At 47.2% G+C, this 24,473-nt stretch overlaps 1 protein-coding gene across 1 annotated transcript; it reads right to left on the bottom strand.

Moving 5' to 3' along the window:
- Window positions 1–903: 903 nt before the first annotated feature.
- FEZF2 (FEZ family zinc finger 2) lies at window positions 904–5,277 on the bottom strand (the record flags this gene model as incomplete). The annotated part of the gene is made up of 6 exons (XM_079713324.1): window positions 5,138–5,277; window positions 4,124–4,232; window positions 2,860–3,761; window positions 2,372–2,506; window positions 2,037–2,169; window positions 904–1,163 (listed from the first exon to the last, which is right to left on the bottom strand). Exons 2-6 carry the CDS (start codon window positions 4,128–4,130, stop codon window positions 904–906), a joined length of 1,437 nt encoding a protein of 478 aa, XP_079569450.1. The 5' UTR covers window positions 4,131–4,232; window positions 5,138–5,277.
- Window positions 5,278–24,473: the final 19,196 nt, after the last annotated feature.

Genomic DNA, 24,473 nt, shown 5'->3' with positions numbered 1-24,473 from the left:
ACACTTGGCCGCCAGGAACGACTGGGTGGAGGAGTGGCTCCCCTTAGGTCACCCAGAGAAGGGGATGTGCCCAGAAGCGCCCCGGCGGAGCAGCGCCCTGGCCGTTTACCCCGGTGCGGTGCGGCGCGGCTCTTTGCTCCAGGACACGCACCCAAAACCTCCCCGACACCCAGCCACTTTTAACCCCTTCTTTTTGCAATTTTCTCACCCAAATAAGGCAACACCCAGAATCCCTCGGTCGGAACAGTTACCAAATAAAAACTTGGTACAACGTAGGGGCCGGTGAAGGCCTTTGAGCCTTGGTTCCTGGGGCATACGAACACGCTAGCGCCGCACGAGCAACGGTTTGGCCTTGCCCTGGTCCCAGTGCCCCAGAGGAAGTCGCATTTGGGCCGGGAAACGCTATAAACGCCTATTTCCTTTTCCTTCTTTAGGGTGTGTAAGCTGACTCGCGGCGAGGGCGGGGGGTGGGGGAAGAAAAGACGCGCTAATGATTCTGTTTATTGAGTTATATATGTATATATTCCGTGTTCGTGTGTACAGGAGGATTTACATGGCTGTATAAAGATGGCTGGGGGCGCCGCGCTCTTCCGGGACGTTCACGTGACAGCCTGGTGTTAAAACCCGCCGCCCGAGGAGAAGCCGAGGCCTGGAATTAAATACGTTTCGGCGCACTGGGTTTAAATGTTTCCCGAATATACAAAGGTGGGAGCCAGGCGTTTGCTGCCAGTCATCGAGGAAACGTTTAGCTTTCCAAAAATATGCTGGTTTCGATAAATAGATTTTAGCCTTTCTGCTATAGCTTTTTTTTTTCTCCTTTCTTTTAATTTTAGAAATAAGTTTATACGTGTGATCTGTTTGGGGGTTGGAATAGGGCCGGAAGGGAGGGCGAGGCAGTAGCTCTCAGCTCTGCACTGTCCGAGTCAGGTCCTTTGTGCAGGGGGTGGTGGGACCCCCGCTGTCGTGGAGTTTGCGCACGTGTTTCTTTAAGTCAAAGTTTCTGCAAAACCCTTTGCCGCAAGTGGCGCACGTGAAAGGCTTCTTGTCGTTGTGGGTGTGCATGTGGAAGGTCAGGTTGTAGACCTGGTGGAAGGCCTTGTTGCAGATGGTGCATTTGTACTGCTTCTCGCCGCTGTGGGTCAGCTTGTGGTTCTTGTAGTTCCCTACAGGAGACCAAAAACAAAAAGGGGGGTGGGAATGAAGTGGGACGGGGAGGGGCCGGGTGTCCCGGGGTTGGCTCAGGTGCCCGCGCAAAGAAGGCGACGCTTGGCTAGGCAGGCGCGACCTCTCCGAGTGAAGAAGTTGTCAAACTTCGTACGCGTCAAGCCCGGGGCTCTCACTACCGGATGGAGGGCCGAGTCCCGCGTAGCCGACCCTCGTCCCAGCCCCGCCGGGGCCTGAGGCCCACACAGCGTCCCTCCCGCTGTGCTCCGCCGGCCCGGAAACTTTGGCGCTGCCCAGAGACGCATGGGGTCCTTCTCCCGGCCGCTGCCTCGCTCGAAGAAATTCGCATGAACCCGGGCTTCGTCCCTTGTTATTATTTTTCTTCTCATTTTAAAAGTTACTCCCTCTGGTCCGCTAACTACCACTTGGATATCCGAAAGTGCCTTGGAAAATCCAAGCGGAGTGTCCTGGAGACAGCAGCGGTTTCCCCCAGCCTAAACCTTTCCCAGGGGGTGGATTACGCCTCGATTTTTTTTTTTTTTTTTTTTCATTTCAGAAGAGAGTCCCGGCTACAAAGGGACGCTTGCTCTATAGCGCAATACCTTGTATTTTTCCCATTTCCTTTCCCTCCTTCCTTCCCACCTCCCAAATTCGGAGTCTCCCCGTGCAACCAGACTGAGTCCAGCGAGGTCTACTAACCCGGCCCGGAGAGCTTCCACCCAAACCCTGCACAACCCGATTCCAAAGAAATGCTGCGCCGGAGCCTGCGGCTCTCGCGCTCCCTCTCTCCGGATCCTTCTTTGCCTTCCCGCTAGCGGTGACCCGCCGAGTCCCGAGGGGAGGTGAGGAGAGGGCCTTGCCCCGCACGTTACCTTTTTGGTGAAAGCCTTTGCCGCAAAATTCACAGACGAAGGGCTTGTAGCCCGCGTGGATGCGAATGTGTGTGTTGAGCGTGGAGCTGCGGTTGAAGGCTTTGCCGCACTGGTTGCATTTATGCGGCTTTTCCTGCGGAGAGGGGCGTGCGCACCGTGAGGCTGAGGCCCCGGCCGGGAGAAGCCCCCTCGGGTGCTCCTGGAAGGGGCACCTTGAAGGGACAGGGGCTCCTGGTGGGGGTTATTAGGGGGTCCCTTGGTCATCCTCTCCCCAACGCCGTCGCTCAGTCTCCGGGTGTTGGGTACGGGTCGGGTCGGACCCGGGGGCCACGTACCTGGGTGTGGATAATTTTGTGTCTGCAGAGCGTGCTGGCCTGGCGGAAGCCTTTGCCGCAGACTTTGCACACGAACGGTCTGGCTCCGGTGTGGACCGGCATGTGGCGGGTGAGGTTATAGTGAGCGTTAAATACCTACGGAAGCACACAAGGGGGCCTTGTGGCGTGTCTGTCCTGAGAGTCCAGAGTCAGCCTGGGGAGGGCACAACCTACCTCCCCCAACCAAAAACCCCCTTCGGAAACCAGAGCCCTTTTCATTTTGTAAAGAGCTTCCCAACCCACTGACTGCTCGTGCCAGTCCCATGTGGCCGCTGACAAAGGCATCCCCATTTTACAGAATAGGAAACTGAGGCCCAACTGTGCCCCCAATTCGAGTAGACAGCTACTGGGGCGCTCCCAGATTCGAGAAAGGGGCCGTCCAGGCTGCCCCCCCGGGAAGCAGCCGCCACTGCTCACCCCTCCCGGCCCCCGCGGACCCCGGGCCTCACCTTGCCGCACACCTCGCAGGTGAAGTTTTTGGGCTTGCCGTCCGCAGAGCCCCCAGGCAGCTTGCTGTGGCCCTTGACGCCGCCTCGCTCGGCGGTCAGGGCTGAGTTCTCCTTCAGCACCTGCTCCAGCGGCGCGGGCAAGCGCTCCTTATGGGCATAGGGGGCCGGATGGGGGAACTTGTCTGCGGCCAGGCCGGCCAACTTGGCGTTCTCCAGCAAAAAGAGCTTGGGGTGCGCAGCCAGGGCAGCGGGGGCCTGTGCGTTGAGGAGGCCGGACGGGAAGAGGTGGCCGCCCAGGAGCTCAGACGGCGGGTACGCGGCAGAGTCCAGATAGTTGAAGTAGTAGAGCGAGCCGCTGGCCGGAAGCCCCACTGCCTGGTTGATGACCTGCGGCTTGATGACCCTGCCCGCGGGTAGCGCAGACGGCGCCAGGCCCAGCTCGGCCTTGCAGCACACGCCACAGTTGGTTTTGCACAAGCCGCTGGCGCCGCACACCGGGGCCCCCCCGCCGCCGCCGCCGCCGCCGCCTCCTCCTCCGCCGCCGCCGCCGCCCGCCCGGAGGCTGCTTTTCCAGAGCTCAGAGTAACTGAGCAGCGTCTTGGACGGCACCTCGTAGCCTAGGGGCTGGAGGGGGATCATACAGGGCAGCGGTGAGCAGAGGTTGAGCAATTTCTTGCCCTGGCCGCCGTCCGCCTCCAGTGCCCCGGGTCGGGGCTCAAAGGGCGCACGGGGCTCCGACGTCTTAGCCATGATGCGCTCGATGGAGAAGGCCAGCGTCTTGGAAGTGGCCGGCGATGCTCCAGCGCGCGGGCAGGCCGGGGGCACCATGGTCTCCAGGGAAGCCGAGCTTGCCATGGCTCGCCGAGCTGAGCCGTACCGGACTGGGCCAGGGCGCAGCCTCTCTCCACTAGGTCTGCATTCCAGAAAAGGCAGGGAGGGAAACCGCAATTTAATAAGCACCTTGTAGGGTCCAGGTCACCCATTTGCATTCAAATGAACAGGGGCAGAACAAAGTGCACCCAAGGGTACCAAATTACCGCCCATTAACCCGGCGAGCAAAGAAACCCACCAGCCCCTGCCCTGGGACTTTGAAAGGGGGAGAAAGGGGGAGGGTTTACAGAGGAAACAGAGAGAGGGAGAGAAAGAAAGAAAGAAAAGAGCCTCAAATTAACCCCCCGAGCCGCTCCCTGGACCCCGGCCTCCGCCACGCGTGCTGGGAGCTGGAGAGCGAAGGGGCAAAGTTAAAGAGCACGGGGAGAGCCACCTCGCATTTACCTCTTTCCCCCACCGCCAAGGAGATGCGTTCCGAGCCATGCAGCCTGTCTCCTCTGTCACATTTTGATGGCAAACATCTTCCCCTCCGCGTGAGATCACTGTCTTTTACATTCAGCTGACATCACATGAAGTCACTTGAAGTGGAATGACATGGGCGGCGGCGCGGCTCCTGTAGCGGCCCCTGTGTTCCACCGCGCCTGCCGGCCGCCGCCGCCACCGCCCCTCAAACTTTAAAAGGAGGCAACTGGCGCCCGCGCTCCCCTCGGGAAAGTGCGAGCGGTTCGCGAATCGGCAAGGAGGGAAGAGACGGGAGGGGGAGGGGGAGGAATCGTGATGGTTTTGCCGGTGGAAAAAAAAGGGGGGGAGCCCAAACCCAGGCAGAGTTCCGTGCGTGATTCACAACTTTGGGGGCCTACAGGTTTGGGGGACGCGGAAAGGGCAGGGGGTCCCGGACGCGCCGCCCCAAAGGGCCCCCGGGTGTCCGTCTAGTCGCCGAAGTATCCCTTAGCCCTCTGCAGCCGAGCTGGGCATCGTGCTAATAAACTGCCATTTACCCACGGAGCCGGCGCCAGCCGCGAACACGCGCAAATGATAATTACCTCATTAGGATGTGGCGCATGGACGCGGGCGCCGCGTTTGGAGGGGGGAACTTGTTAATGGGGAAATATTAATTTATGCAAAAACAACGAGCTCGCCTTGGCTGGCGTCGGAGGTCGGGAGACAGCTCCTGCCGCCTAAGGACAACCCCGTAGCATCCGGAAGAGCAAGGCCGCGCGCTCAGATCCCGGGGGCTTCGGCGCCTGGCGGGTGCGCCTCCCCCTCTCTGGCCGGCTCTCCGCCTGCGGCTGCGGGAGACTGCACCGCGAGCTGGAGGGTCGTTTGAGATCTTAATCGATCAGAATCGCTGATCTGTGATCGGATTTCTGAGGCCAAGCCCGGCTCCGCTGCTGGTTTAGGGCTGCGGGCGAGGATTCGGAGGGCAGCTCTCCCCGCTGATAGGTACTTACTGTTTGTATAGTTGAGAAGGTCCAATCTCCACCTGTTTAAGGAGCAGATTGAAACAGCAGAACCTCCCCTGGATCCTATTAAAACGTTTTTCCTCCTAAGGCCATTCAGTCGAACCAATTTTCCGAAGTGATTCATAGAGCTGAATTCTGCCAAGGCAGCTCTTTCACTTTTAGCCACTAAAGCACCGCGTGGAACCGGGTTTTGTGTTTTTCTAAAATAAAGAGAAGGATTATCAGAGGGGAGAGGGAGGAGGGCTGAAGGGGGGCGGGCAGAGACTTAGTGTGGCCAGAGGTACACGCAGAGGGAAGAAAAGGCCCTTTTCTAGACAGGCCCCAAGTAAGTTCGGAGGAATTCAGCGTTTTGTGCCTCGCGCACAAAAGCAGCGCGCTCCGCGCTCGGTTTGGAGGGGCTGAATTCATCTGTTTGCAGACCATTCCACCTGCGTATCACAACAAACTGCTCAAAGACGCTCCAGCACTTTCAACAGGCCGGGTGCTCTTGGCGACAACAAAAGTGATGGAGGCTGAGGGTTCTTATAGGGAGGGGCGTAGCGGCTAGCAAGAGAGCCAGGGAGAGAATTAGGTTTAGGAAAGGAGGGGCGGGGGAATGCAGGGGTTAAAAAAAAAACTTTTGGAGGGTTTTGTTTGCGGGACAATTATATCTTGCCAGCCGGCTTTTGCAAGACCACGAGCTTTGTAGCCGTAACTAGTTTCAGAGGATTACGGTGGGTATAATATGAGCAAACAGGGTTGAGAGTTTGATAGTGAATTCCATCTCCAAAGACATACGATCTTGTGGAGCCCAAGAAAGCGCTGGGTCGGGGTGGGGGAAGAAAACCCTCTCCTTTTTCACCCAAGAACAGGTCTCAAGGGGCTGAGTACCCCTTCCCAGGCCTCTCTGCCGCAAAACATCCCAGGAAGCACATCAGGGAAAAAGACAGGAAAGGTCTAATTTTAAATTCAGGCAAACCATTCCTTTTTCCCCTTCAGAACTCTCTCCTACCCACTCCCCTTCTGACGTGTAATTGCAGACAGGATATTGACGTGGCAGGTAAAGGAAAGGAAAAGTGTACTTGGAAAGCTAGGATGGGGAACAAAGAGAGAAGTCTCCGAGGCAAAGTGGCCTGGATGGCAACTGCCGTGGGTTAATTTGTCCACGCTGCCAAGCTTGGAAACTACCCCTGAATTCAGCAGTCTTGAATCTGTTCCCCAACATCACCACCCCTCCACCCCACCCAACCCAACTTCCAGATTTCAAAGCTAGAAAGAAGCTAGCTCCTCGGGAGGAGAACATTTCCATATAGCCGATTTAATTTAGATGTTCAGAGGCAGAATTCCAGACTCAGTATACCCCTATCCCTCTGTTAACGTGAAAACAACACAGATGAACTCCTCCCACCCCACCCCACCCCATCACCACACACGAAACCAACCAGCAACTCACCGGGACATTGAAACAGTATCAATACACCGGCAAGGGTCTCAAAACCCGGATTTCTATCCCGACTTTCCTGTGGATCCCGTTCAGCCATCAGCACTGCACCCCAACCCCCTTTCCAAACTGGGTAATTGTTGATCTCGGCAGCAGCTCCAAAGATCTGCTGGTTTGAAAGCTCCATCAGGCTGAAAGCCTTCCAAAGGCTTCCCGTGAACCTGCGTTGCCATCCCTAGCGCTCTTTGTAGCTGCATAAGCCATCTCTCTCTCCCCCGGCATCACAAAGGAGTGCTACCTCCACAGAAAGAAAACATTTGGGTAAAAACAAGTTGCCCCTAATGTGCCTCTCTTTCCAAATGTTGGGTGAATACACTGGCTTTTATGAAAGTATTTAATTAGCTTCCACAAACTTCTCCTTCCCTCGCCTGCAGATTATATTGAAGTGGAGGGTTGGAAACTATTTTACACCTTGCCACTCACATGTTAATTAATCTCTATCTAACCCTAATTGCAGTTTATTCAAGCACCGCTCAACAGCTCACCCACACAATAAACACTGATCCTACTTTTATACATATTACTTCACGTTAACACATTGAGTAATTAACTCCAGTACCAACTAATAGTGCAAACAAATATTTTCTGTAAACGAGATGATTTCAGGCAGAATAAAAGAGGACTGGGGAAACGTGGCAGTCGGTGGAGGGAGTGCTGAGATTTCGATTTGCTGCCCCCAACCCTCCAAATTCATCCTCAACCGCAGCATCTTTTTTTTCCCCTGAGGCTGAAATGCTTTAAAACAGGGGGGAGGGGACAGTGTTAAAATTTGACAATTTTAGGGAGTTGTTGGAGGGGTTCTGTGAGAATAAGGATGACTTTTTTCTACCTACACATTTTCAGTCAGGGGAAAAAAATCCAAAGTAACTCGACATGAAGGGCAAGAGGAGGCTGCAGAAATACACCTGTATTTCAGGGATGTGGATCCTTTTATGACAAAGTTTTCCAAAGCCTCCCACTATAAAGAAGTCCTGTCCTTTTAAGCAATGGTTTTCCGATAGAAGTGGGCAGAGACTGTCGAGATAGATTAGAAATCCCAGGCTCTCTCCCAATCCAGACTAGTACACAAGCTCCACTTTGGAGGTGCCGGTGCCTTAGAGTCTCAGACCCAAGCGAAGCGCCCGACCTGGAGGCACGCGGCGGGGGCCCAAGCGAGGCCCACTAGGCCTCGCTCAGCGTGCGCTCAGCCCCAGGGGCCGGATCATGAGCTTGGGCGCCCGCAATCCCGGGGCACCCAGGCCTGTGGCTGCCGGCCTTGCTGGACGGCGCGGGCTGCAGCCCACCGAGCTCGGCCTACCAGCTCTGGACCCACCATGGGGTCCTTCTCCGCCCTGCGGCCTCAGCTTCCGGCCCATCTCCTTCTGGGCGTCTCAGCCGATAGCCAGACGCTTTCGCTCGGTCCATCTGGCCCACGCTGGGGCCTCCACAGCTCGGCCGCGGTGGGGAAACACTGCCAAAGTTAAGCCTGACGTCCCTCGGCGGCCTGTGCTCTTCCCACGCTGCAGAACGGGGTGCCAAAGCCCGGTGCTCTGCGGCTCCGCTGGGTCTGACCCGGACCGCGACCTCGGGGATCTGCGGCTGTGGGACGCCGCACCCAGGCCAAGCCACTCGCACAGGACTGATTGCGGATCCAGGCTCAAGCAAGGACTGGAGCGCAATGTTTTAATTGAAAGCTCAGGTTTAAGCACAGCTGGCGGCTGTCTATTGATTTTGAGGAGGATTCTCTCGTGGAAGCATATTAAATATGACTGGCACGGCTAGAGTCCCCCTCCTCTGCCACCTCCCTCAGGCCTTTTTATGGTCACTAACCCGAACACTGTAAGGATGACTTTTGTTTAAAAAAAAAATTTTTTTTTAATGCCAGAAATCGCCCTCACTTTAGAATAAATTACTTAGCAGATGCCTTCCTGGGGTGTAGACAACCTCAGAGGAAAATCCCTCCCTGGAGCAAAAGCTCACACGTTTGCACTACTTCTGGGATCACAGGGGGAAAAGACAAGCATTTCTACTCCCCAAAAGTGTTGCAGTTCCAGCCCTGGTGGCTTGTATCTCTTGGTTCTAGATGACAAGAGGCACTGTTATTTTAAATACCATTATTATTATTATTATTATTATCTCCTCACCCGATTATTAGGTTGCAATACATAATATAGCGTCCTGGGCCATCTCCCCAGGGAGTTGAGTAGCTCGGGGGCACACGGCTCGCTCGAGGCTGCTGAGTTTGGGGAAACACCCACTGGGCAGATTTGATATTCTTTCTCCCCGCTGCTCCGTTAACTCGTTTGGAAACAAACAAAAAACCGAAACCAAACCAACAAACCCAAACCAAACAAAGTTTACGGTTTAAGGAGTCTCCCTCCCTCCCTTCCTTTCTTATTTCTTTCTAAGGGGACATTTAGGATCTGATTTACACGGTGCTGCGCTTAACCGCTGAAAATAGATTAACTTCTGAAGAGAAATTCTTCTGCGATCCTTTTTTTTCTCCCCCAGGAAGCATTTTATTGAAAACATTCGAACCGGCTTGCCAGTGGCTGGCTTGTCCGAGGCGCACGGGCCTCCGCCTTTGGTGCGCGCGGTTAGCAGGATTAGTGCGGCCGGGAGACAAAGAGCCCCAGATACCCCAGCCAAGCGAGGCCGGGCACGCCCGGAGAGATCCCGGGTTCCGGGTACCCGCGCGCAGCGCGCGAGCACCGTCTTGGGCCCGGGCCTCCAGGGACAGATGGGCCAGAGCCGTCTGCATCTGCCCGCGTCCTCGGGGATGCTGCGGCGCCCACAGCCAGGGTGGCGGCGCGCCCGTCCCACTGCACCCGGCTGTTTCGCAGCGCCCCTCGCATTCGGGGACTGGTTTTCACCCTCGAACAGGAGAGGCGCCTATAAATCAAGGGCAGCCGGCTTTGCAGCCAAGGAGGAAGGGGGAAGGTGGTGCAAACCTATCACGATTTCCAGAACCCTCCCAACCCCCTTCACGATCACATAAGAGGACTTTCACCGCGCCTTCGGAAATCTGGGCGGTGTGCGCGCTCCTAGGCCAGAGGGAGTCTTCCAAAAGAGCAGATCTGCAGTCCCTACGCGCGCAAGTTTGGTACGCTGTCCTCTCTGCTTTAGAGGCATATATAACCACACACGCGCATATGTATGCATATTGTGTGTATATGTATATATACATTCACTGCTATCGACAACCCTTCACTTTAAAATGCCGTTTGATTAGGACTCTGATCCAATACCTGCTCGCAGCAATTTGCCAGCGGACGTGTCATTTCCCGAGGCGTAGTCAGGGTGGGGTGGGGGGAGGCAGTCTTCTCTCAAACGCCTTTTCCTCTTGCCACGCGGTTTTGACGTGCAACCCAAAGGAAACAATAGTTTACAAAGGACAATTGTGATATATTTTACACACCATGTACGTATATACATATATATGAAATATATATATATGAAATAAAAAGGAATTTTTGGTGATGGACAGACCCTGCGTAGTTCGGGTGCTGTCGATTTCTAACTCCCTGGGAAGACGGCTTAGGATCGTCCGCGTTATTTAACTTGGCAGCCAGTTAAACTCCGCGGTGGAGCCTGCCCAAAGGTATTAGCGTTTAGTGCTAAGAGCTGGAGTTAAGTCGGCAGTGAAAACGACGGGCTGGAGGGGCCAAAGGGGTGAGAGGAACTGATTCCAGGTTCGCCCAAACTTCTGGAGGTTTGCCGGCCTGAGTAGGTCTGAGTTGGATGGCCCACTGGGTAAGAACCCAAAACGCTGTGATCGCTGTACAAGCGAATCACTCGGTTCTGTTTGGTTGGTTTGGTTTGGCTTTGCTAGAGACTTCCCAGGTATGCGTGAGAACGGAAAAGTTCTTTCCTGCCCAGGTTTCTTGAGTTCTCACCAGTTCAGCCGAATCCCATCTTCTCCTCTCCTAGGTAGATTTCTGTCTGCATTCTCTACCCCGGAGTTTGCATTTTGGCTTAGGTAAAGACAAAAATGGGAACTGCAAAAATGCTGAGTAGAGCTCCACCAACCGTGAATCAGTCTCTTTCTTCCTCCACCCCTGTCTCCTCCCACACACAGACCCTCCCTCTTTGGGGGTTTAGCTAGGGTGGCAATCAGTAGATGATTACTTACTACTGAGGGCCTCTTACATGCCAGGCACAGTACTAGCTAAATACCTGCTCTAGTCGTTCTCATTTCTGTCCTATGAAGTTAGCATATACAATCAATGGGCCCACTATACAGATAACATGTCCAAGGTCACATAACTGGCAAGAGATTGTTTTCAGAACCCATATTCCTAAAACCATGCAAAAAAAAAAATCCAGCTAAACAATTAGCCTGAATTGGCTGCTGGAGTGTAAATTGGGACACTTTGGAAAACTGGTTGGCCGTATCAATTAAAGTTGAATGTTTGCATTCCTTACAACCCAGCAATTCCACTCCTAAGTATATACCCAACAGAAATGTGTACTTAAGCTCACCAAAAGAGAGGCACTAGAACGTTCACAGCAGCATGATTTGTAATAGTCCTACATTGGAAATTTTCTGAATAACCATCAAGTGCGGAATCCATAAATAAATCGAGTGGTCTGTTCACAAAATGATATACTATATACATCAATAAGAATCAACAAACCACTGCTACACTAAACAGCATCAATGAGTTTCACAAACATAATACTGACCAAAGGAGCCAGATCCAAAAGACTACACACTGCATGATTTCATTTCAAGTTCAAAGTAGGCAACATTTGGGCACACAAGGCTTCTGGGGTGCAGGTAAGGGTTTGTTTTCTGATCTGGGTTCTGGTTTGTGAATATTTTTTGAGCTGTTCACGCTTATTTGAATATTTTCTATTCAAATGTTTGTTGTTATGCTTCTATGTATCTGTTAAATGCACTTATTTGTTCACATTTTAATATCTATTATACTACCTCTATGTCTGTTAAATAAGTGAATAATCAGCCTGAATTTGTCTGACTTGCCCCCCCCCAAGGTTCCCAAAGAGATACTACTCCTTACCTGCCTCTTGAGTAATGCACCTTGAATTTCTTCCTCTGGACTGGACAACCACATCGATTAATTGGCCTCTTATACAGACTTAAAGACAAGCTGCATCCAGACTTTTAACACAATTGTCTTTGGAGCCTGGGCAGTGGATACAACTTCAGGGAACCTGCAATGGGCTCAAGAATGTTTAATCAGGGGAGCACATCTGAAGCATTCTTCTCACCCAAGACCTCAGTACAGGAGGAGTGGCAGCATTGAACTTGGACCTGTACCCTTTGCTGCAGGTGAAGCAGGTAAAGAACCTCTGGCCAGGAACTACCTCACACTTTCCAGAGGCCCAATCTGGCAGCTTGTGCTGGGAGATGGAGATCTGGTTGAAGGTAGGAGGGTGGGGTACGGGATGTTTGTACAAACTGGCATTAATAGAAAGCCTTGGCAAGTCCTTAGAGCTTAACTCACTGGGTCTTGGCCCTAGACGAGACCAGGGGAAAAAAGAATCTTGGCTCCCTGGCAAGTGACCCAGTTAGCAGAACTAGCAGTTCTGCTTTGGGAGAGGATGGGGAAGTTTATTTTAGCAGGAAAAAGCCTTGGGACCCAGAAATCAAATACTTGACAATCCCTTTGTGCAAAGCAAATGTGAATTCTGGTGGTGGCAATGGTTGCAAATCTGCTCTCAGCACTTTAAGAAAGATATCAAGTAGAGTTCCCTGTGCTCTACAGTAGGTCCTTATTAGTTATCGATTTTATATATAGTAGTGTATATATGTCAATCCCAATATCCCAGTTCATCCCTCCTCCCCGCCCCATTACCCCCTGGTAACCATAAGTTTGTTTTCTACATCTGTCACTCTACTTCTGTTTTGTAAATAAGTTCGTTTGTACCCTTTTTTTTAGATTCCACATATAAGTGATATCATAGGATATTTGTCTTTCTCTGTCTGACTTACTTCACTCAGTATGACAATCTCTAGGGAACTCTACTCAATACTCTGTAATGGCCTATATGGGAAAAGCACCTTAAAAAAAAAAGAAAGAAAGAAAGAAAGAAAGAGTGGGGGCTTCCCTGGTGGTGCAGTGGTTAAGAGTCCACCTGCCGATGCAGGGGACATGGGTTCGTGCCCCGGTCCGGGAAGATCCCACATGCTGCGGAGCGGCTGGGCCCATGAGCCATGGTCGCTGAGCCTGCGCGTCTGGAGCCTGTGCTCTGCAACGGGAGAGGCCACAACAGTGAGAGGCCCGTGTACCACACAAAAAAAATAAAATAAAATAAAATAATAAAAAAAGAGTGGATTTATGTATACGTATAATTGATTCACTTTGCTGTACACCTGAAACTAACACAACATTGTAAATCAACTGTACTCCAATAAAAAAATTTTAAAAATAAGATATTTTTAAAACTTAAAAAAAGAAAGATATAAAGAACCTACAGCTAAAGCAGTTAAGGTGGAGGTGAGGACTAAGGGCTGGTGCTCTAATTTACATAGACTAAAAAGATTAAAATTCTCTGCTTCTGAAAGAGTGAGACAAGATAAGACCCAAGGTGATGTAATTCATTCATTAGTTAGCCAGTACACTTGTCTTGAGATTTTCTGTACTGGGCCTACAATCTAGATGCCAGGGATAGTGCCTACCAAGGTAGACACAATCCCCTCCCTCATGCTGCTTACATTCCTTCATTCAGCCAATAGGCATGCATCAGTACCTTCCGTAAACCAGGCTATGGGCCCAGAAATGGATAAAGGACAATGGGCGTGGCTAGGATGGTCCAAGACTCTGAAAGAGGGCAGAGTTAGAGGGAAAAAGTAAAAAAGCAAACAAAAACATACCCAAAGAACTCCCTGACGGTGAAGTTAAAAAATTAAAAAACTTCTCACTCCAACAGAGGCCACAGGGTGAATTCATAAATACCAGGTTTCTAGAGGCATTTCCATGATGGGTGGGTAGACTGCTCCTTTGGCAATTTATTGTCTGATGCTTTTTTCTAGAGACAGAATTCTGGTCTGGATGGAGCATGGCATTTCTTAGGATATTAAGACACAGCATGAACTCCCTTCTGGGCTTTGTAGGGCTGAGTATCTTTGAATCAGAGAAGGTTCTGGAATCATATCAAGTCAGAAGCCTGGCTCACCTGTGAGCTATGGGCCCACAGGCAGGTTATTAAACATCTCTGCAAGCCCCAATTGCCTACCTTGGGTAGGAGGTGAACACTTACTTGGTCCCAGGGTGCTGAGGACCAAATGAGAAAAGGCACAGAGAGAGCTCAGTACCCGTGACTGTCCAAAGGAAAGCCCTCAATGAACATTTGCCATAGTTATTACAATAACTGTTGTTATTCATAACTATGGTCCTTCAGTCTGACTGGTGGAAAGATGAGAGAAGAGAGCAACAAGCTTTCTTATTCTGCTCTGTACTTGTTTTACTTCTTTTTGTAAATAAAGTGAGGTGGGATTTTTTTTTTCTGATTTAAAACGCAGCAGAAAAATGTTGGGAAAATCAGAGAATTACAAAGGAGCATATTAAAATTGTACATAATCCTATTACTCAGAAATCACAGACAATGCTTTGGCATATGTTCTTTCTCTGCATTTACACGGTTGACATCATATAATATATACTGTTTTTTAATCTGTTTTTCCATTTAATATAGTATGACTATTACCCCGTGTTTTGAATATGCAACTAAGACAATTTTAATGTCTCTGTAGTACTCCACTATCTGGCTTTAACACGAGTTAAACAGTCCTTTGTGGTTGGATATTTAGGTTGTTCACAATTTTTTTTTTTTGCAATAGTTCCATCAGGAACATTCTCACACGTTAATTTTGTGCATAGCTAATTCCTGTAGGACAAATTCCCAGAAGTAGAATTACTGTGACAAAAGATATGCACATTTTTAAAGCTTTAGATACCAAGTGACAAATTGCCCTTCCAAGAGGGGGTACAATGTCTCTTTCCCAGTGCCTTCCCTAACACTGGGCATTGTCATTTTAAAAATCCCTACCGATTTAATAGATCCCAAACGGTATCTCATTGCTATTTCTGCCTATATGTTGTTGCCTAGGGCAGACTCAGGTGCCAAATTATAGAGAACTTGGAATGTAGAAATGCTGGTACAGGCTGGGGTGACAGAAGAGAGGAAGAAATATGCGAAAGGATGTCCCAGAGAAAGAACCATCCAGAGAAAGGGGGCCAGTATCACATATTTTGGGGCATCCAAATGGCTCCAGTTTGCTTTAGGTTTTGAGCATTTCCTGAGAAGCCCCCTCATGACCTTGCTCTTCCGAAGCCACCAGTCAGAACGTGACCTGCTGCCGCTCCACATCTTCTAGACCCTCTGTGCCTTCGCAGGCCAGCTCCCCCTAGGTCCTGCGTGTGGGTGCTGACCTGTAGCTGAAGGTCCAGCCCCAAGAGTGGGAGCCTTGAGGTAATGAGGCTAATGTGGTCTCCCTCCCTCCCAAAGGCAGCTGAACTAGTTCACACCTCTCAGCATGCATAGAAAAAGAACCAGAATCTCCAGGCAAAGGAAGTACTAGAAATGAGAAGAGCGGTCTTGCCCATGCCACACAAACAGGAGAGAGAGTGCAAGGAAGATTATTTACTCCCAAGAGCTAGAGTTTCATGTTGATCTTCCGCATCTTCTCTGGCAGAGAACAGCATGTTTTTCATTACCTCTCTGATTTCTACTGAATCTTTCCTACTGATTAAAAAATAACCAAATCTTAATATGAGAAGTTTTCAACATACACAAAAAAAAAAAAACAGAATAAAATAAGGAACCCATATACTTAGCCTCAATAAGACCAATCCATGGCCAATTCTGATTCAGGTACACCCCCACGTACTCACCCCCTCATATTACATTCTAAAGCCAGCCCTAGACATACTATTTTGTCATCCCTAAATAACTTCACTACCATCACCTAAAATATTAACAATAATTTCTTTATATCATCAAATACCCAGCATTCCAATTTCCAATTTTTGAAGTGTCAGAATTTTAAGTAATCTTTGGTTTAAATTATGATTCAAATAAGGTCCTTACATTATGATTGGTTGTTATGCCTTTTAACGCTCCTTTAATTTATAGATTTCTCTCCATTTCTCTTTTTCCCCTTGCAATTTATTTCTTGAAAAAAATCAAAAAAAATTTTTTTGTTCTATAGGGTTTTCTTTTCATAGTCTGCATTTTGCTGACAGCATCCCTATGGTTTTGGCAATTTCGAAAACTCACGTCTTTAGATGCTGTCCTTCTGACTGCCACTCCTTCTTGAACATTCCTTTGAGAGCAAATCTTTGCCGTCTAAGTCCCGTGGTCTGTGTACTCCTGTAGGGCAGTGGCATCTCTCGTTCAGTTTTGGTCACTGCTGTCACTCACACTCACCACCTGGACAGCAAGCACACCTGGTTTGTTGGATGAATCGAACGCCTGAAAGAACTATGTTCTTTTCATTATGTTTCTGCCCTGTACACCCTTGAACTCAGCTTGCAGCCCTGCATTTTGCACTACATGTATTTTTTTTCCCCATGTGTGGTTAGTGTCTAAGGACAGGATAGACCTCATGCTGGTTTTAAAAACACAGACATTGGGCTTCCCTGGTGGCGCAGTGGTTGAGAGTCCGCCTGCCGATGCTGGGGACACGGGTTCGTGCCCCGGTCTGGGAAGATCCCACATGCCGCGGAGCGGCTGGGCCCGTGAGCCATGGCCGCTGGGCCTGCGCGTCCGGAGCCTGTGCTCCGCAACGGGAGAGGCCACAACAGTGAGAAGCCCGTTGTACCGCAAAAAAAAAAAAAAAAAAAAAACCACAGACATTTTCTCCACTGTTCTGTAAGAATGCTCCGCACAGATCAAGATTCTGAGTTACCAACCGTAGTTCAAAGGCTGACTGACTTTTCATCCTCTATGGTTCTGGAATGTACATTGGTGCTTTTATTCTCCTGACTAATATTTTATTATTTTTTTAGCAAGTTTTTTTTAACATCTTTATTGGAGTATAATTGCTTTACAATGGCATGTTAGTTTCTGCTTTATAACAAAGTGAATCAGTTATACATATACATATATCCCCATATCTCCTCCCTCTTGTGTCTCACTCCCACCCTCCCTATCCCACCCCTCTAGGTGGTCACAGAGCACCAAGCTGATCTCCCTGTGCTATGCGGCTGCTTCCCACTAGCTATCTATTTTACATTTGGTAGCGTATATATGTCCATGCCACTCTCTCACTTTCTGACTAATATTTTAAAAGGTACCTAGTTGTTAACTGAAGAGAAGGAAGGCTTCCCAGACTTCTCCTTGGATATTGAGAAGATATTTATTTTAATTCCAGAATAAGGATTTCCTTTAGAGCTCCTGCCCCCTCCCACCCACACCTCCATAGGTCCCCTGGGGGTGGAAGTGGAGGTGGTACAAAGTTCTGTACAGGAGAAACTTAACATTCTATAAGTAAGCGCTTGCTTGCGGAATGAAAGAAGAGCCGTAGCAAGGAAGTCTCCATCCCTCTCGTTAAATCAAATCGGAGCACAAGCTTATTTAATATAGTCAAGTATAGGAAGAATTCTCCTTCAGTTTTTTTGCAGACTAGATTAAGTTTTCACCTAGGGCACATAAAAGAGTAAATAAATTAATATTGATCACCTAGGAGGTTTTAGTAGATCAGAGTTTTGTGTCTCCAGACTCAATGAATTTTGGGATGCAATTAAAATAATTCCTAATGCTTACTGAGTTCAAGCAACGTAATGGAGTATGCAATGAAAATCAAGTCTCCCTTCCACCTAAATCTCTGGTCTCTTTCCCTAGAGGCAACTGCTTACTCTGGTTTCCTACTGTGTGCCAGGTCCTGTGAGCTTACTAATTATTACCAGTTTCTGTTACTATTGCATAAATAGTGTGACCCTATAAAGCAAGTGGACTTGTTATCCTCATCTTCAGATGAAGTAAATGAGACTCAGTGTGTATCGGTGATTAGCCTAAGGCCACATGTTTAGGTGAGTGGCAGAGCCAACGCTCAGAGCAAGCCAGCATGGGATCCCACACCCATTGTTCTTAACCATTAACTCATCCTATCTAGAAATACAAAAATACGACCTACTGATATCGTCAAACAGTAAACTGTGGACTTTCATTTGTCAAATTGTTTTGGCCAGTTTGATGGTTTGACTTTCTTTCAAGATATTAAAACTCTACAGCTTACAAGGTTAGTATAAAAAAGAAAAAGACGTGGTCCCCATTTTATAGGTAAGGAAATCAGGAAGAGAGACAATAGATAAAGCAAGGAGTGGGATGGGGAAGCGAAAGATGAAGAGCTTTGGCAGAAATTTTCAACTTTTCTGTGTGTGAGTGTGTGTGTTTATGTGTGTGTGTATGTGTACAGTACGGAAACCATAGACCCCTTTGACACTCTGGTAAGACTAGGGATGCCTTCTCAGCATAATGCTTTAAAATGCATAAAATAGGTATAATTCCAAAGGAGACCAACTGCATTGATATACAGTTATCAAAAACTTTAGAAAATAAATGTGTGGCACAGTGATATATAAGCTTCCTTTTCAATGCATTAAATAAGATCTGGTGGCAGGTGTAATCCTAAGGAAATTTAGAAGTACTGATGAGTGTAAATGATATTTTGAGACATTGCAACAACTGTAATGTGATATGAAAACATCTGTGATTTCTCTTGGTGACAAAGCCACAGACAATGCAAGTGCTACTGTGGTGTGCTACTGTGATTTGCTGCCTCCTTTTTTTTTTGTCTTATTCAAGTTCATGGACCTCTTGAATTCTAGCTAAACACTCCAGGTTCAGACTCTCTCCCCTGTAAGAGGACATAAGCAAAGGTTAGAGGGTAATACTTAACCTTCCATCCTGCACCTGCTACTAGTACTATACTTCAATTCCACATTTTTCTTGTCCAGATGATGCTCTGTTGAGACACTGTAAACAGTAGATTTACTTAAACTACACTCCTTTAAAATATTTTTAATTTGAAAAAGTAATAAATGCACATGGTTAAAAGAATCAAACATAAAACAGTATGTACTGAAAAATATGTCCCCTTTCCCAGAATCCCTCCTATATCACTCAGAGCTCTTGGTTGCCAGCAACAGAAACTGACGGGAGAAAAGGATTTTATGGAGTAGCTCACAGAATCCACTGAAGGCTGGGGAGACAGGTTCAGTCAAGAACCAAGGGACGAATGAGGTGAGGCACAGCCAGAAGAGCCCCAGGGACAGCTCTGCTGGGGCTGCTGCTGCTGCTGGGCAACTGCCCTGTCCCTGGATGCCCCTGGTCTAACCCGCAGCTGTAGTGAAGGTTTGCTAATGCTGCTGTGCCTTTGGGTCCTTCTTTTAATGAGCTTGTAACAATAGGTCATGCTTAGGGTATTATTCTGGTTATTTCTATTTTACAGATGAGAAAACTGAGGCCTAGGGAAATTAAGTAATTTGCCTGAGGTCACATGGTGGGTATTACCAGCGACTGAAATCAGAACCAAGGTCAGCCTGACTCCAGAACCTGAACCTGTGCTCTTGATCTCCACCTGCTACTCCTTCGTGCTAGTCCTGTCACCCATGGTCTACAGATCCTGCAGCCCCTGCTTTCACCTTTACTTCCACATTAAATTGAGTGGTTTGAGCCCCCATCCTTTGTAATAACAGGGTCTGAGTCCCTCCCCATCTCAAGAACCATCTTTTTCTGACCTCCTGGGGGCAAATGGACACTTGTTTCTCATCCACTCCTGAGTCAGTTCCTAGCTCTGCCCTTGCCCTCAGTTCACTGAGTGAGAGGCTCTTCCCTGGGACAGATACCTCCTTTTCCTTGCATTCTCCAAAGAAATATTAATACTGTGTGTACAGCAGTGTTGTTACAGAGGTGGGGTGGTGGCAGAGAGTAGATGCAATGTGAGCTTTTTTTTTTTTTTTCAGTGAAGGATGAATTCCAATTTCAGAGACGTTAAAAATGAAAAAAAAAAGCTTTATCTTAGAATCAATGAAACATAAGAATTGATCTAAAAGTTGGAGAAGAAATGGATCAGAGATGGTTTTACTTCTTTTCAATGTAGAAAGAAACCCATTTCCTTGATTGGGAGATCACTAGTCTAGGTTAATCTCTCCAGAATTATTTTATCAGAACTATTCCAAGTTTTGGAGAGAAAGACATCTCTTCATCCTGCCAAAAATTATTTCGTAGGAGTTCAACTTGTAGGATTACAAAACTAGAGACTGTCGTTTAATTAAAGCGTCCTCTGAAGAGTTCAAACTTTCCAAATACATTGCAATGTCGATATTCTCCATATGCTCTGGAATTTTCAGTCTATAATCTTAATGTTTGATTTTTTTGAAGGGTGGTTTTTATCTAAAATGAAAGTAATTGCACTAAAGAACACTGTGGAGGAATTTATTGTGCTCAAAGCCCTGTTCCAGGGGTTGACTGGGGAGACCGAGTGAGGTGCCCAGTTCAGGACAATAACATAGCGACATTCATACAGTGACATCAGAGTTTGAAACCTGGTCATAGCTTCCACCTAAACTGTACTTTTCTTTGCACCAAATACTGGCAGTATTTGTCTTCTTACGCTGCCTTTGGTTTTCTTTTAAGTGCGTTCCAAAATTTCCAACGCTTTCTCTAAAATCCATACTATCTTCAATCACATGTTTCTTGCTTGGAGATTTAAGTAAAGCCTTGTTTGTTCTTTGCAATTGTATTCACTACCCAGGAAACAAGCCAACTTGTTTCTGATGGACAGAGGGAAATATGCCAACTTAACCATGTTTACAATTGCTTTTTGCCATCACATCATAGATTTTTAGGAAATAAGAAAAAATGTTATCTGGGTACTCTTGGCTTTTTGTTACAGCCTTTGCATTCCTCTTATTTGTAGTAATTGTGATCTTGTTATTCCTCTGTTAGCTGGTGGCTGTGATCACTTGTTGTGTAGTGTTTTTCTTTGACCTTCAATGTACGGTCGTCAGGGGAGAGGACTCTGCTGGCTGATGGCACCCTCTCCTCCTTTGCTTAGTTACAACAAAGGCAGATTTACGACTTTGGTTGAAATGCATAGTTTCATAAGAAGGAAAACAGATGATAATTTTAGTATTTAGATGAAGAAGGAAAACAACCTTGAATAAAAGATGAGTATTGATTTTAAAAAATTTGTTTACCCAGAATTGCAAAATTGTGCATAATGTGATTTCATTTCAGATTTGTTAACCATGTGCTGATGGAAATTGGCCACAAAGAACACAATTATTTTGGATTTTAAAGTTTAAATAAAATGAATTTCTTAAAATTTATGTTGAAACAATAATGATACAACCCTTACTGGTTGGTTGATTTCCTAAAATTCTTACAGAATCCCAAATTTATGACAGCATTACTATTCACACCGGCACCGGAAATTCAGGTCACGTTAATGATGAGGTGGATGGTTTTCCTAAAGCTATTGAGATTCATCATCTTTTTTAGTAATTCTTTCTTTACAGAGAGAGGATACTGTAATAAATTTACTTTATACTTTCTTTTTTAAAAAATATTTTACTTATTTATTTGGCTGCGCCGGGTCTTAGTTGCGGCACGCGGGATCTTTTAGTTGCGGCATGCATGTGGGATCTAGTTCCCTGACCAGGGATCGAACCTGGGCCCCCTGCATTGGGAGTGCGGAGTTTTAGCCACTGGACCACCAGGGAAGTCCCTACTTTATACTTTCTTAGTCATGATCATCCTCAGGTGTGCCTCTCTGATGTTCACCCTTTCAATTCAACCAACATTTATTGAGTGCCTATATTCCAGGCACCAGCCTGGCACACACAAATAGATGCATAGTCCCTGACCTCAAGAAGTTGGCAGTCTAGCGGGGAGACAGACACATAAAAAAATCATTATAATACAGTGCAGTTAGACTGGGGTTGAATTTGGGGTGTTTCAAAAATTCTTGAGTCACACATTTCAAACAGACTCTTGGGTCACTTCCACAGATGGCTCATTTCTACCATTATGTTTTGATCCATTCTCCATTTCATCCTGGATTTTTAGTTTACCTCATTTTGTTCTTGTTTCTTCTTTGATTAGACAATCTCCTTAAATACAGCACAAGCATTAAAAGTCATACCGAAAATCTGTATGTGCAGACATGGAAATGGCCCTACACTGATAAGTGAAAAATATGATGTGCCTTAGTAGGCTCAGGCTCAATCCCATTTGTGAAAATATATTTTTAAATATATATATATAAAAATATGTAAAAATATAAATATATCCAACTGGATATTGGATATATGTATTATATATATAAATATATATATCCAATATACTTATATATAATTTGAACATATTTGGAAGAATATATGCCCATCTGTTAGCAATGGCTACTTTGGGGAAATGGGTTGGGGAAGGGAGAGACTTCAACTTCTTGTTTCATAGAATTCTGCTCTGATTTTTTTTTAACTTAAAAAATTCCTTTAAATATTTTGAAAAAATAAAAATCCTAGTTAGCTCTTTGTTATGGGGAACAATAAGCCCAAACTAAATGAAACTAGATGTCCTCCTTGGAAACCTTAATCCACCCTTCCCATCTTAATCTCTCCCAACCCCCTGCATAAATCTTTCCATGCAGCCAGGCTCCCCTAACACACTGAGCATATTCATTAATGTCTTAAGTCAACATGTATTTGTTGACTGCTTACTACAGGCACTGGGAATCCACTACAGGCACTGGGAATCCATCAGAGAAAAAAACAGCTTCAACCAAGTGGCACATCCCCTCACCTCCCTCTGCTTTGGTCCATGTCTTTTCCTGTCTTCTCTATGGGCTCTTCAAGACCCCCTCCTCCAGGAAGCCTTCCTTTCCTTCTCCCTCCTCTGAACCCTCCTCTGAATCTTACAGTATTTAGTCTATATAAGTCTTTTCAAGAGTCATAACGGCTAGACTACAGGTTCTAAGAGAACAGTAATTCGATGACTTAACATTTTTGTACTTTCAGCCTTCATTTATTAATTATATATTGAGTGACTACAATCAGGATAGAGTAGGGAAGCTGGCACAGATCACATCCACCTGAAGTGGAGAGGAGCTACATGAAACATGTAATGATGAAGATGACCCCTCCGTGAATTGTGTGATGAATAGTATGAAAGAGAAGTAGAGAGAGTCATGAGGATATATACCAGGGAAATAGATGCTGGACTGAGGGCAGGGTTTGGAAGGGCTTCTCTGGGGAAGTCAAATTTAATTAGCTGGGATGTGAAGGAAGAGATGAAGTGCTCAGAGGGAGGGGCCCAGGTGGGAAGCATCACGGTGCACAGGAAGTGAAAGATGGCAGGGGTAGCTGTAGCCTAGAGAGAGGGAGGTGTAGGGTTAGCAGAGGAGGCTGGAGGGGGAGGTGAGGATCAGATCACACACGACCTTGTACATCACCTTAACCAATTTGGGCTTCATTCTATGAGCAAGGGGAGCCACTGAATTCTTTTAATTAGAGGATGGACAAGGGCACAGTTACCTTTTAGAAAGGTCCCACTGGCTAATGAGAGGGAATGGATTAGAGAGAGAGCCTGGGTGTTTCCAGCACTCCCCGGCCAGTATGGACTCAACTCTTTGTGGACTGATTGTTAGTATAGTGAATGCTTTTCCATCAGGTTAACATTTCCCTCTACATCTCGATCTCTCACCATCCATCTGGCACTTTTTCCTAAGGCCTCTTCCCTACCAGTCTTCAAATAACTCTAGAATTTTCCTCTTTTAAGAAAAGGGAAAAAAACGTAAACGTGCACTTCACAAGAGAAGCTACCCAAACTGCCAATACGTGTGTTGAAAGGCAATCAACTCCATTTGTGTAATCAGTGAACTACAATTATAAAGCACTGCACCACTTAACAGAATGACCAAAATTAGCGACAATACTTGGTACTGTCAAGGCCAATACCTACTGTTGTCAGGGGCTTTGATCCTCTGCTGGTAAGAGTGTAACTTCGTTCTTGCTCTGTGGAAAACTGGCAGTATTTCCTAAAAATGAGCAACATATCTTTACCCTCTGACCCAGCAATTGCACCACAAGAAACATACGAAGAAATTCATGGCAGTATGATTCCTATGAGCCCCAAACTAAAAACAAAACGTTAACATGGATAAGTAAATTGTGGTATAGTCATACACTGGAATACTATAGAGCATCGGGAAGAAATGAACCACAGTTCCACCAAGAGTATGACATACAGCAAAAAGAAGCCAGGCATAAAAGCATAGGTATTGTGAGTCTAATTGCATGAAGGTTTCAATTTAACTGATGCAATTAGAAACCAGGATAGTGGTTACCTTTGGATAACCTTTACCCCTAAGGAGGGGGAGAGACTGGAAAGGGGCACCAGCATGGGTCTATCTGGGGTGTTCATTGTGTTCTAGTTCTTGACCTGGTGACGATTCAAAGAGTGTGGCCACTTTCACAGATCATCGAGCTGTATGCTTAGGATGTGTGCACTCTTTTGCAGGTATATCGTATTTTAATTTAAAAAGAAAAAAAAAAAGGAAAAGAAAACTTCAGATTACATCGCAAAGGAAAGCTCTAGGTCCCCAGAGCTAGAGCTCTGTTTTGAGTCTGTGGCAATGATAACCTGAGACTTGAACTTAGTTTTGTTGTTGTCTCTGAGCTCTTCTGATGTCATTTCCTTCTCCACAGCCCTCCCTCCAGGGCAGTCCCGCTGGGAGATGGTATCCAACAGGACCCTCAGTGCTAGGCTGTGGTGAATTCTTCTTTTGAAGGAAACTTAAAAAAAAAAACAAAAAAAAACTTGGTTTCAGGTCCTGTCTAACTTGTTTCTCTTTATGCCTCTTGGTTACTTACCTCACTCAGTCCTCCAGG

Source organism: Hyperoodon ampullatus (genome assembly GCF_949752795.1).
Source record: "Hyperoodon ampullatus genome assembly, chromosome: 10".
In the NCBI taxonomy this organism is placed as follows: domain Eukaryota; kingdom Metazoa; phylum Chordata; class Mammalia; order Artiodactyla; family Ziphiidae; genus Hyperoodon; species Hyperoodon ampullatus.
This window is presented reverse-complemented; position numbering and strand designations above follow the sequence as displayed.